Source organism: Microcaecilia unicolor, chromosome 2 (genome assembly GCF_901765095.1).
Source record: "Microcaecilia unicolor chromosome 2, aMicUni1.1, whole genome shotgun sequence".
In the NCBI taxonomy this organism is placed as follows: domain Eukaryota; kingdom Metazoa; phylum Chordata; class Amphibia; order Gymnophiona; family Siphonopidae; genus Microcaecilia; species Microcaecilia unicolor.
In genome coordinates this window covers 211,495,741-211,510,419 of record NC_044032.1, presented here as the reverse complement: position 1 = coordinate 211,510,419, position 14,679 = coordinate 211,495,741, and the positions used below count along the sequence as shown (strand labels likewise).

General features: G+C 46.9%; 1 protein-coding gene across 1 annotated transcript in view; it reads right to left on the bottom strand.

The window, feature by feature from the left end:
* DAPK1 (death associated protein kinase 1) overlaps positions 1 to 14,679 on the bottom strand; it is a 314,806-nt gene that overhangs the window by 78,522 nt on the left and 221,605 nt on the right. Inside the window, 1 exon segment of the mRNA XM_030193688.1 lies at positions 2,577 to 2,675. Coding sequence (XP_030049548.1) covers positions 2,577 to 2,675 — 99 coding nt within the window.

The window sequence follows — 14,679 nt, the reverse complement described above, 5'->3', positions numbered from 1 at the left end:
GCGACTTTCACCAGAATTAAGTCCTGCTTTCATTCCCTAATTTCCTCCTTAAAGTCAAGAACAGAACAGCCTACATTGTTTTCCAATTCCCCTTTCTAGCTCAAGAGTAAGCAGAGCTGTGCCAGCAACACTGATCACTTCTGGGCACCCAGAAGAGGTGGATATTAGACCAAAGCAAAAGTTAAAAACAGCAGAGTGCATGCATGTGTATTTCAGCCTCCTAAAGCAAGTAGGTAGTATTACTTTGTATTCAACCCCCCTCCCCTCAAATATACCCCTACCTGAGGTGGTGGTACAGGAAAGTCTACCTCGTTTCCCTGGTGCAGAGGAATACCAGTTGATTCCAGTCCTGAAGAGGAGAATGGAGCCTTACTGGCCACAGGAAGAAAGGAGAGTAACTGGACAGGATAAGCTTTTAAGCAGGGACCATCTAAAAGGGCCAACAAAGATTTGGCTGGAGGGAGGGCTAAGATTTAGCTCTTACTAAAGAAGTCATGGGGGGAGGGGATGGAAGATGAGGACCATCAGAGAAGACAGAAGAGTTCTTCCATCCTGAGAGCCTTGTACATTGCTGCAGAAGCAATTCCATTCCTTCTGAGAAAAGGAAGACCTAATTTAGGAATCAAACCCAGGTACCTCTGAATGGCAGCTTGGCACACGGAAGTGAGCTACAAGGCACACCCAGGTCTTTACTTTTCATAACATTGCCTATAGTCCATGTCCTGTCTTAGAATCAAACAGTCCTCTGGAAAGCTCAAATCAACAGGTCCTCGTTCTCACTTCTTTGGTTTTACATCATTCTCTTCTGACCTAATAATGTTTTTTGAAATATGTGTCAAGTCATTAAATGGTGTCAAAACAGCAGACCATCAAGGCAGAGCAAGTCCAGATTGTAAGAAAAGCAAGAACAATAAAACTAATACCAAAATCAAACATAATCGAGGAATAAAACCCAACAGTCAAGTTTCTGCAACATCTGCATCAGGGATTATGACTGCACAAAATATGGTATCACAGGATATTAACTTGAAAAATGAAGCATAAACAACATATATACCAATGATAACCAATCATGCATTCTTATATTTGAATAATAACTTCTCACTGCAATTTGAAGATGTGGATTCTGTTTTTATTAAGTACCCTGTGATCTATGATTGGTCCCTGTAATACCACCTTTCATTATCTATCTATATATATCTATATCTCCAATTTTAATCCCTGATGCAGGCTTTACAGAAACCTGGCCCATGTTGGATTTTATTGTTCGATTTTTATCCCTGATTTTATTATTTAAAAAGGTCTATTATTGTTTGTATTCATTTCTTATAATCTGGACTTTACCTCAGTAGTCTGCTGTTTTGAAACTGAGTGGACCATTGCCTCGCCTGTTGCTATGTTTAGGGGCCCTTTTACTAAAGCTTAGCACGCACTAACGGAATTAGCATGAACTAAATGTTAAGAACCCCATAGGTATAGAATGGGCCTCTTAGCATTTAGTGTGCGCTAATTCTATTAGTGTGCACTAAGCTTTAGTAAAAGGGCCCGTTAGTCATTAAGGGCAAAGTTCTCAACATAGGCTACTGCTAAGACATTTTTACTGTTAATCTCAGTTATTAGTAACTAGGTCTCACTGCATAAAATGGGATATGTGCTAAAATAAGATGTGCTATTTTACCACTAACTTGTGCTAACAAGTAGCCCATATTGTCAACTATGCCCCTGAATTAATTTCAATGTAAACACAGATTTTTCTCCAAGTGAAAGCAGGGGTGCTCACTGTCAGTCCTCGAGATCCACAACCCGGTTGGGTTTTCAGGATTTCCACACCGAATATGCATGCGATCATTACGCATGCAAATAGATCTCATAGCATATTTATTGGGGAAATCTTGAAAACCTGACTGGGTTGCAGATTGAGAACAGACATCGAGCACCCCTGGGTTAAATCCAGCATCAATGTGTGGCACTAAATGAACAGAGACATTAATATGCATCTCAGACACCTGGTGGAAGGAGGACAACCAAAGGGACATTGGGACAACACAGTAAAAAAATAAAATAAAAAATAAATCCTGAAATGATAGGTGGATTAAATTAATGTTGGTGCTACATATTAAGGAAGGCATAGAGTCAAACAGGATAAAAGTTTGACAGGAAACAAAATGCAATGTGGAATCTTTATGGACAGTAATCCTATATGATGGGGAGGAGCACAGTAGTGGGGGTATACCACTGCCCACCTTGGCAGGATGAAGTGAAAACCTTCCCAATTTCTGTAAGTGTAACAAATCTGGCAACAGTTATACCTACCTAATTTGCCAGTCCCCTAAGCATTAATTAATGCTGAATGATGCTTTACATTAATGCACTGGTTACTATTCACACTGTTCATAGATGAAAGTTGAACATTTTGCAAAACACTTAAAATTACAAAAATTAAGCATGCATAATGAACTTAGAGCAAAAATTCTAGAATTAACCACATACATTGCTGAAGAAATGTGAATAAAAATTTGCAGATTCTTAGCTACAAAATACACCCATAATAGATTACTGCATTTTAAACAGCTGACCTTATCCTGAACATCAATCCGTGCTCCTCTCTGTATCAGCAGTTTGAGCATCTGAATGTTTCCACAGCCTGCAGCAATCAGCAGTGGCGGTATGCCATGCTAAAATGATAAAGCATACATACAAAAAAAGGTGATTTCTTGTACAATAAAATGAAAAAAAAAAATTCCACACAAATTCAGAGGCCCATACTGAAGTGCAAGGAGACACCATAAAATACTAATATAGTCTGGACACTTCTCCTCCCAGTGTGCCCCTTCTTTCCACAGGCCTAGTACATAATTCAAACTTTGGTGGGAGTGAAACATGAACCTTGCAGAATATCAAGGGAGAACCTGGAAAATTAATAGCAAGCTATATGGTGAGCCATTTGAACACTGCTGTGACCCACAGCCATTTCAGTGTTGCAGATAATGCTGATCAACATTTTCTATCACTCTCTCCTGTGGCAGATGAGACTACAAGCTCCTGTGGACTCCCATAACAACTTTCATTTACAGGGCAATGCCTGCTGAGATTCATCTGGAGCAGGACTGACATTTTGGAAGTAAGGACATCCCTTTTAAAGCAAACCTTTATTTCATTATTTTGTTTCTTCTACTGTGCATGTTTTGTTATTCACTGTGAAGGGAAAGCAGAATATAAGTGCTTTTGACTAAAATCTCATTGGTTGCCTATTCAGTATATTAAATGCATGATCCTCAACCTTACTTAACTTTTATTCAGAAAAGAGTTTTATATAAACTTATTTGCTTTTATGACTGCATTGCACTTCTATCCCCATCTACTGAGACATTGCTCTCTGATTTTGCACAAGCATGGTGAAGCAGAAATGTTTTTAAATGTTTTTTTATGGCATCGGTCCAAAGATTCTCATCAATCTTGCACTGGCCTTTTTCCAGTTTCTATGCAATAGGAACTACGACTTCAACACTTAATTACTAGATTGGAGAAAGTCAACCTGGCCTTTTGGGGGCATGTTGCCATCCTACATAAAATATATATATATAGATTGGAGAAAGTCAACCTGGCCTTTTGGGGGCATGTTGCCATCCTACATAAAATATATATATAAAAAAAAAAATATATATATATATATTTTTTTTTTTTAAATGAAACTGTGGAATTTGATAAATAATCCTGCTCTCAAAGCTTTAGTTTGTAAAATACAGATTGCACATTAGAAGATAATCTAGGATGTATTCTCCTTTAATAGACCACAAAGCTGCTGGATCACTTGTCGAGAATCATTATGATTTTATTACCCAATTTATGTTACAAAAAATTTGCATTTTATTGGGAGATGTGAATTTACACCTCTTTTTGAGGGACACGGCGGGTTTTGCCAGCCTGCCTGTTTGTCCAGATTTGTGGACAAACGGGTAGGCTGGCGGGCCTAGGGGTGTCCTACCCTCTCCTCCCCTTACCTTATTGTACTGCCCTGGTGGTCCAGTGACTTCTTTGGGGCAGGAAAAAGCTCCCCTCTTTCCTGCCCGGAGCAGCTGCAGACTGTCTCTTGCTGCCTCCTCTACCGGAAGTCTTGCAAAGTCACTCTCGGCGGCCATTTTGAATCAGCGCCGGTAGAGGAGGCAGTAAGACACTCTGCAGCCGCTCTGGGCAGGAAAGAGGGGGCTCTTTCCTATCCCGAAGAGGTCACTAGACCACCAGGGCAGTACAGTAAGGTAAGGGGAGGATAGTACACCCTTAGAGGGTGTTACAGGGGTGACTATGGGGCTGGATGGTATGTGACAGGGGGCACAACGTGTCCTCTTTTTGGGGGGAGCAAATATGGTAACCCTACACCTGGATGATTCCAATGATTTTGCTGTGGAAGAACTAAGTGACTTCCTGTAAGATTTAGGGCCCTGTTTACTAAGCCGCTCTAACGTTTTTAGCACACGCAAACACTAGTGACACACATAGCTTGCACTAAAAATGCTAGCATGTTTTAGTAAACAGGGCCCTTAGGCTTTTCTTTTCATGTGTCTAATTGTAGCAATGTAAAAGGTCATCAGTTTGATATTTTTGATTCCATTTCATCTTGTTCAAACCTTTTCCCCAACAGGAATTCACTGGTCACCTCTTGTTTGGTCTGATCATTATTTACTTGAATTTACTATTAATTGTCAGTTGAGATATGTAAAATGTAAAGAAACAAAATCTTTTACTATACATCTAGAGATAAGATCCCTTTTGATCTATTCTGGTCAATATTCTCCTCGCTTTAATTTTTCTTTTAGCAAAATTGATTGGTTGAATGGAATAATCTTGTCCAAATATCTTTAGTGTAACTTAGAGAATGACACGGGGACAAAGTTTGTCCCCATCCCCAGCCCGTGGGTTCTGTCTCCATCCACACCCCATCGCCACAGGCCCAGTATCCATGGATTCTGTTCTCATCTGCAGAAGCCTCAAACACTTATGATTTTTATGTTTCAACATTTTTATTGATGACAATTCAAAGAAAACACTCATACAAAGAGAAAAACTATGCAAAAAAATAGCATCTGTCATCAAACGTTTGACCATTTAGCCCCCTCCCCCCCCATTCCGGAAGAATAAAATAGTGATACTCATATACAAACAATACACCACCAGAAGCATAGTAAGACCAAACCCCAAGAAACATACCCCACATAAACACCAATCTCCCAACAAGTGGTTGTCAACCTCCTCTCTCCCCCCACCCCATCTCTAAACCCAAGGTTAAATGCAGTGCATCTACTGGCCGCTGATAAAAGGGCATCTCTAACATGCCAACTACTGAGAGGAAAGAAACCCCCCCCCGCCCCCATCTCAAGCGGCAAGTATGCACCAACTATGACCATCTCACCCGATCAAACGCTTTCTCTGCATCAAAACTAAGGGAAGACAAACTTTTCCGAGCAACCACCTCCAAAGATGCCAAGATGGAATGAATATTTTAACCTGCTGTTCGTCCTCTCACAAATCCCACCTGAGCCCCACCCACCAGATCTGGAAGTACCATAGCCAGTCTATTTCCTAAGATCTTTGCATATAATTGACATCAACATTAAGGAGGGAAATAGGCCTATAGGAGCCTAGGTCTTTTAAAATTTTCCCTTCTTTAGGTATCACAACTATCTGGGCCAATTTGAAAGTCTCTGGAATGCTCTGCCCCATCACCATCGAACTGAACAAAGCCAATAAGGTAAAATTATGTATAATCATACCTGATAATTTTCTTTCCATTAATCATAGCTGATCAATCCATAGACTGGTGGGTTGTGTCCATCTACCAGCAGGTGGAGATAGAGAGCAAACTTTTGCCTCCCTATATGTGGTCATGTGCTGCCGGAAACTCCTCAGTATGTCGATATCAAAGCTCCATCCGCAGGACTCAGCACTTACGAGAATTACACCCACGAAGGGACACTCTGCCCAGCTCACCACCGCCGAAACGGGGGAGGGGAATTAACCCAGCTCATCCCCACACAAGTGGGGGAGGGGAATCCGTCCAGCTCATCCCCGCGGAGCGGGGGAGGGACACCACACCCGCCGATGCGGGGGGATCTGGCTTATCCTGCAACCGCAACCGCGGGAGGAGCTGACTGACCCGAACACCGCCGAAGCGGGAGGGGTACAAAACTGCCCTACAGCCGCACGAAGCGGGAGGGAGTGCCGGCAGAATTATAAGTCTCAATCCAGCCCCGTAAAACGGAGGGGAGAGGAATGCAGCAGCTCACTGTAACACAAACTCGTCTTAACTCTTGAAGAATCCAAGTGAAAAAACTTGAACACGAAGTCTTTCTGAAGTAACTGAAGAGTAAACTTGAACCTGAAATGCAACCAGAATAAAACAATACAGATATCTGGGAGGGGCTATGGATTGATCAGCTATGATTAATGGAAAGAAAATTATCAGGTATGATTATACATAATTTTACCTTCCATATCATCAAGCTGATCAATCCATAGACTGGTGGGATGTACCGAAGCAGTACTCACCCAGGGCGGGACATAGAAATCCCTGACCGCAACACTGAAGCTCCAAACCGGGCCTCCGCCCGAGCAGCCACAGTCAAGCGGTAATGCTTGGAGAATGTATGGGCCGAAGCCCAAGTTGCCGCCTTGCATATCTCTTCCAAGGAGACGGAACCGGCCTCTGCCATCGAGGCCGCCTGAGCTCTTGTGGAGTGAGCCTTCAGCTGGATAGGCGGCACCTTCCCTGCGGCCACATAAGCCGCTGCAATGGCTTCCTTGACCCATCTTGCCACAGTAGGCTTAGCAGCCTGCAGACCCCTACGCGGACCTGCAAACAGGACAAACAGATGATCCGATTTCCGGAAATCATTGGTCACTTCCAAGTATCTGATGATGACTCGTCTCACATCCAGATATTTAAGAGCAGAGTACTCCTCTGGGTAGTCCTCCCTACGAAAGGAAGGGAGACAGAGCTGCTGATTCACATGGAAGCGAGAAACAATCTTGGGCAGAAAGGAAGGCACTGTGCGAATAGTCACTCCTGCCTCAGTGAACTGCAGAAAAGGCTCTCGACATGAGAGCGCCTGGAGCTCGGAAACTCTTCTGGCTGAAGTGATAGCCACCAAAAAGACTGCTTTCAACGTCAGGTCTTTCAGAGATGCCCTCGACAAGGGTTCAAACGGCGGCTTCTGCAATGCTCTTAGCACCAGGTTGAGATTCCACGCAGGCACCACTGAGTGCAGAGGAGGGCGCAGGTGATTAACTCCCTTGAGAAAGCGCACCACATCTGGCTGGGAAGCCAGGGAAGCACCCTTCAGGCGGCCCCTGAAGCAAGCCAGAGCCGCTACCTGGACCTTAAGGGAACTGAGCGACAGGCCTTTGTCCAGACCTTCTTGCAGGAACGCCAACACTGAAGAAATTGGAGCAGTGAAGGGAGAAAGTGAGCCTGCTTCACACCACGCTGCAAAGATACGCCAAACCCTGGCGTAAGCAGTAGAAGTAGAGCGTTTCCTCGCTCTCAGCATAGTGGCGATGACCTTGTCTGAGAAGCCCTTCTTCCTCAGACGCTGCCGCTCAATAGCCAGGCCGTAAGACCAAAGGGGGAGGGATCCTCCATCACCACGGGACCCTGATGTAACAGGCCCTGCTCCACTGGCAGCCGCAGAGGATCGTCGATTGAGAGCCTGATCAAGTCCGCATACCAGGGACGTCTGGGCCAATCCGGACCCACCAGGATTATCCTGCCGGGATGTCTTGCCACCCGGTCTAGGACCCTGCCCAACATGGGCCAGGGTGGGAACACATAGAGAAGCTCTTGTGTCGGCCATTGTTGGAGAAGAGCATCTACTCCCAGGGATCGAGGGTCCCGTCCTCTGCTGAAGAAGCGCGGCACTTGGCAATTGGCCGATGACGCCATCAGATCTAGGCTCGGCTGGCCCCAGCGCTTCGTGATGTCCAAGAACGCCTGAGCAGATAGCTGCCACTCTCCGGGCTCCAAGGTATGGCGACTGAGAAAGTCCGCCTTGACATTCATGACTCCGGCAATGTGGGCCGCTGACAGCTGTTCCAGGTTCGCTTCCGCCCACTGGCATAGACTCATAGCCTCCTTGGCTAGAGGGGCGCTCTTGGTACCTCCCTGGCGGTTGACATAGGCCACAGCCGTGGCATTGTCCGACAGTACCCGTACAGGCTTCAGCACCAGTACCGGGATGAACTCCAAAAGCGCCAACCGAATGGCTCTGAGTTCCAGGAGGTTGATAGACCACTTCGCCTCTGCAGGAGACCAGAGCCCCTGCGCTGTCCTTCCCAAGCAGTGGGCTCCCCAGCCCGACAATGAGGCGTCCGTCGTGACGACAATCCACTCTGGGGTCACCAGAGGCATTCCTGCAGACAACTTGTCTGTCTGCATCCACCAGCTCAGCGCCTTGCGCACTGCTGGATCCAAGGGAAGACGCACCGCATAATCCTCCGACATCGGAGTCCAGCGCTGCAGCAGAGAGTGTTGTAGTGGTCTCATATGAGCCCTGGCCCAGGGCACTACTTCCATCGTGGCCGTCATAGAGCCCAACAGCTGCACATAGTCCCAAGCCCGAAGAGGAGAGGCTACCAGGAACTGGTCCACCTGAGCCTGAAGCTTGACAATCCGATTGTCTGGCAGGAACACTCTGCCCACTTGGGTGTCGAATCGAACTCCCAGATACTCCAGGGACTGAGTCGGGGCGCAGCTGGCTCTTCTCCCAGTTGATGATCCATCCCAGGGAGCTCAAAAGAGCAACTACCCGGTCCACAGCTTTGCCGCACTCTGCATAAGAGGGGGCTCGGATCAACCAGTCGTCCAGATAAGGATGGACTTGTACTCCTTCCTTTCGCAGGAAGGCCGCTATGACCACCATTACTTTGGAAAAGGTCCGCGGAGCAGTAGCCAACCCGAACGGGAGGGCTCTGAACTGGAAGTGTCGGCCCAGGACTGCAAAACGCAGAAAGCGTTGATGAGGAGGCCAGATGGGAATATGCAGGTACGCTTCCTTGATGTCCAAGGAAGCCAGGTACTCCCCTGCCTTCACTGCCGCTATAACAGAGCGGAGAGTCTCCATGCGAAAGTGCCGCACTTTCAAGGCCCGATTGACCCCTTTGAGGTCGAGGATAGGCCGGACAGAACCTCCTTTCTTTGGTACCACAAAGTAAATGGAGTAACGCCCCTTGCCAAGCTGACTTTCTGGCACCGGAACGACCGCACCCAGGCGGATCAGATTGTCCAAAGTCTGCTGCACTGCCACAGCTTTGACCGGAGACTTGCAGGGAGAGAGTACAAACCCGTCTCTTAAGGGTCGGCAGAACTCTAGCTTGTAGCCGTCTCTGATGACTTCCAGCACCCAAGCGTCTGAAGTTATTGTGGTCCACTCGCCCAGAAACGAGGACAGCCGTCCTCCAATCTGCACTGGGGCGTGGACCAAGACCCCGTCATTGGGTACGAGACCCTGGGGGAGGACCGGAGGGAGCACCTCCGGGACGGCGGTCTCTGCGAAAGGAACGCTGCTTGGGGGAGAAATGCCTCTTAAAGGAAGAGGGGGCAGAAGAACCCGACCTGCCCGGGCGGTACCGACGGGCTTCCTGAAACCGTCCTCTGGAGGTACCGGGACGAGCACTAGCCCGAGCCCTGACCTCTGGTAACTTCTTGCCCTTAGATGTGCCGAGATCGGTCACGATTTTGTCCAGCTCGACCCCAAAGAGCAGCTTGCCTTTAAAAGGCAACCTAGCCAGGCGGGATTTAGAGGCGTGGTCAGCAGACCAATGTTTCAGCCAAAGCCACCGCCGCGCAGAGACTGTCTGAGCCATGCCTTTAGCTGAGGCTCTCAAGACATCATACAGCAAGTCTGCCAAATAGGCTAAGCCCGATTCCAGGGCTGGCCAATCATCCCTCAAGGAATGATCCGAGGGGGAAGCCCGCTGCACCATAGTCAGGCACGCCCTGGCCACATAGGAGCCGCAAACTGAGGCCTGCAAACTTAAAGCAGCCGCCTCAAAGGACGACCTTAAGGCCGCCTCCAATCTCCTGTCTTGGGCGTCCTTTAGGGCCGTGCCACCTTCCACCGGCAATGCCGTTTTCTTAGTCACCGCAGTGATTAAAGAATCCACGGTAGGCCACAGATAGGCCTCACGTTCACTCACAGCCAAAGGATAGAGGCGGGACATAGCCCTAGCCACTTTAAGGCTCGCTTCTGGGACATCCCATTGAGCCGAAATTAAGGTGTGCATGGCATCATGCACGTGGAAGGTTCTAGGCGGGCGCTTCGTCCCCAGCATAATGGCAGAGCCAACAGGGGCTGAGGGAGAGACATCCTCCGGAGAGGAAATCTTCAAAGTGTCCATGGCCTGTAACAACAGGTTGGGCAAATCCTCTGGGCGAAAAAGCCGCGCTGCAGAGGGGTCATCCGCTCCATCCGAGCGGGGATCCGTCTCCTCCAAGGAATCCGCAAAGGACCGTTGGGAGACCTCAGACACGCTGCCCTCATCTACATCGGAGGAGACAAATTCCTCCAAGGCCTGGGAATCAACCCAAGGGCGTTTACCTCTGGGAACCTCAACCTCTTTACCAGACGAGGGAGCGGGGGCAGCGTTGTGCATGAGGAAGGCCTGATGCAGCAGCAAAACAAACTCGGGGGAGAAACCCCCCAGACTGTGCACTTCCGCAGCCTGGGCAACAGCCCTAGGCGCACTCTCAACCGGCGCTCGCAACAGCGGGGGAGAGGCCTGCTGCGCATCCAAAATGGCGTCCGGCGCGAAACTCCGCGAAGGAGCCGCGCGGGAAGAACGGCTCTTAACTTTAGCCGCTTCTGTGCCGTCGCCCAAATTAAGGGCGTTCATGGCATTAATGTCTCCAACCTCAAGGGCGGCCCAAGAAGAAGCCGTCCGAGCCGCGTGGCCGGCCAAAATGGCGGAGGCGAGGAGCGGGGGATGGGCGTTTATGGCGGGAAAAACCGCCACGCCGGAGGAAGGACCGGGACATTCATCGGTCACGAAACTGCCACCCAACAAGGGCGAATCAGGCTTTAAGACCCCCGCATCCCCTCTAGAAGCGCTCAAGCGACCCGGGGAGCGACCCTTTGCGCCCTCGCCCTCCGACGCCATGTGCCACGAGGAGAAGAATCGGGGAACCCCCGCCCGCTATAAAAAGGTAAAATTACCTGCTGTCCGCTCCGAGTTGTAACGACCTGGTGTCCCAGTGAGTAGCTGCAATAGACGCTTAAATAAACGTCGAAATAAACGCCTTTAAAGACGTTTAAAATTTTTTTTTTTTTTTTTAACGGAGCCAGCGGGAGGGGGGAGAAAAGGAGGGACCTGGCACCACCAGGTTTGCACTTGCTCAAAAGAGCCCTCAACCCCAGGCACTCAACAAAACCTAAAAATTAGGCTTGGAGGCCTAGCCAGAGCTGCTGCTGCTGTGTGTGACCACCACCTGCTGAGATAGAGAACATACTGAGGAGTTTCCGGCAGCACATGACCACATATAGGGAGGCAAAAGTTTGCTCTCTATCTCCACCTGCTGGTAGATGGACACAACCCACCAGTCTATGGATTGATCAGCTTGATGATATGGAAAGGCGCTTTAACCCGTTCGTAAAACTGTTTATATAATTCTGTGCGATATCCATCTGGACCCGGCGTTTTATGAGAAGCGCTCTGCTGCAGAGCTAACATAAGGTCCCCTTCCGTAAATGGCTTATTCAAAAAAACTCACCTGCTGGGGAGAAAGCCTGGATAATACTAGATTATCCAAATACTAGTCACTATCTAACCCATCCTCATCTGGAGCTGCATATAGAGTCTCATAGAACTGGCCAAAACGAGCAGCTCTCTCTCTATCCAAACGTAGCATTCTACCATCCAAGGCCTTCACCTGAAGAATCCGAGAGAACCCACCCTTCCTCCTGACCATACGGGCCATCAATTGCCCAGTTTTATTACCATAACGAAGTAGCTGATATTTGTAATATAGTTGGGACTTAACTGCCCTTTGATGTAGCAATTCATTCAACTCCTTTTGAGTCACCAACAAAGCCTCTCTTTGCGTGTCACAGGGAGAACCTCCATACTTAATTCTATGGCTCTTAACCATTTTCTCCAGATGAAGAATTTCTTTATCCCTAAGCTTCCGGGCTCTCGCTCGATAAGAGATGATATCTCCCCACAGTACAGCTTTCGCCGGTTCCCAAAAACGAGCAGGCTGCTGTTGATGAATACCATTATGAAACTCATAATCATCCCATCGTTCGGACAAATAAGCCTGGAACTTATGATCTCCTACCAAATCTAGATGGTACCTCCAGAAGCGCCCTCCCCCTCCACTTGAGGGACAATCTAGCATTAACCAAATTAGGGCATGGTCCGACACCGCATAAGGGCCAATTTCCGCCTGAGAGACCTGAGAAAAAAGGGGACCCGAGACAAAGAGATAATCTATACGAGATTGAGAAGCATGGGCTCTAGAAAGAGGAGTAAAATTTATTTCTGAAGAGTGCAGGGCACGCCATACATCCACTAAATCTAGAGCATTGCAGAGAAGCGGCAAAATAAAAGTAAAAAAAAATAGCATGTGGGTAGATATTCAGTCGGGGGCGCCAGGAGCTCAGTTCAGCGACAGCCTCTCTCTAGCTAAGCATCACGTGATCCCCCAAACTCTTATGATTTTATATTTAAATCTTTTTATTAAAATATAAAAAGGAACAATATGCTGTGCAACTGTTGTGTATAAATTACAAATAGAAAACAATAACAACAATGAGCAGTTATAATAACCCTCTTTCCCACCACCACCCTCTAACCTTCCAACCCCAACAATAGATTATTTCTATTACACCAAGGAATCCTAATCCACCCTGCTAAAATGTCCAGGGGTACAAAATACGACTCGTTCTGTATGCCCTAGAGAGGAGAAATATGCCTTATGAAGTACTGTTATGATTTTTTAATCTATGGATGAATAAGAAATCATTAACAATCTCAGGATTCAATCTAGCTCTCCTGTCTTCCACAGTCCTTTCTGAAATAGAAGATGTCTTCTTAGAAGATGCGCTGGTAGCAGGATGTAAGGGATCCCTCATGCAAATTTTGCTAGCTGTGGCAAGCATGTTTGCTTGTTTTTCCCAAAAAAAAAAAAATAATATATATATATATCGTTGTAGGCATCACTCAAACATAAATAACAGTCCAGATCATTAACCGGCTTTAAAGTAGAAAATGACACGGGGACAAAGTTTGTCCCTGCCCCTGTGGGCTCTGTCCCCATCCCTGAAGGATCTGTCCCTGCCCCGTCCCCGGGGGTTACTGCGGGTCCACATCCCCATGTCATTCTCTAGTGTAACTCCTTTAACTAAACTCTCCATTTGAAAGAAAACCCTTAATCCCTGCATTACTTCAGAACTCCCTTCATTTAAAAAGGAACTAGGTGCTTAGAGCAGATTTGGAGGAAGACTCAGATACAGATCTCCAACTTGCTTGGAAGGAATCATCTGATAGCTATAAAAGTCAAATTAGTATTGCGAGAGGATCTTACTACTCAGGACTGATTGTATCATCAACACCTGATCCCAAAAAATTAAGATCTTTTTCATTTGTGACATATCTCAAACTCACCCTCTTCTTGCTCCAAATTTAATATCTAGTCAACATATGGCAGATTTTTTTTTTTAAACGATTAGTCAGCTGCAAGCTCAGATAGAACTGGATCTGGTAGATATTAAAGATTTCCAATTGCCTTTTGATACTGATCATCAGCTTATTCCTGTTGATCATTTTTTGGGGAAGATTCTTCAATCTTCACTCTTGCTGATGTTCATACCTTATTGAAGCACCTTTACAGATCACAATGTACTTTGGATGTATGTCCCTCTTATTTCTATGATTCTTCACTCTCTGGTTTTATTGCCCAGTTGTTTACCTTGCTATCAGAGCTGTTCAGACAGAGGCTCATTTTCAAAGCACATAGACTTACAAAGTTCCATAGTAACCCATAGAACTTTGTAAATCTAAGTGCTTTGAAAATACACCTCTATGTAACTTTGTAAGTCTAAGTGCTTTGAAAGTCTCTTTCCTCTCTCCTGGAGTGAAAAAGTCCGACACTTATTCCACAGAATCCCACTCAAAGAAATCCAGAACCATCAAACTACAGATGCTCAAAGGTCGCAATTAAATACAGCAGCTGCGGTTGAACTTACTGATCTGTAAACAGCAACTGATGCTCAAAGAGAATCACATGCAAATGAGATGCATGGAAATTTGGCAAAGGAAAGTGCCTAGCACATGTGCAGAACAGTCTCTCAGTGTTTATATGTTTTACACACGCCCAGGATTCATTTTGTCCCACTGCTGCATGCTCTGCCTGTGGGCTCAGATCCTGAATGTGCCTGCCAAATCCAGGGTTCACTTTCTGCCTATGTCTACAGGATCGAACCCTGGGGTATGTAGAATCCTGGGATCAGACCCTGCCCATGTCTTCAGGTTCCCGTCCTTGTGGCTCTAGGATCTCGGAACCCCCAGACAGAAATGGAGAGCAGCCTTATCCTAGGTTAGAGCTGAACTGTGAATTCACATAGGACAGTTTGCAGTCTCTCCGGCAAGGGGAAGAGAAAGAAACCCCTTGGGAAAAGGATAGGTAGAGAG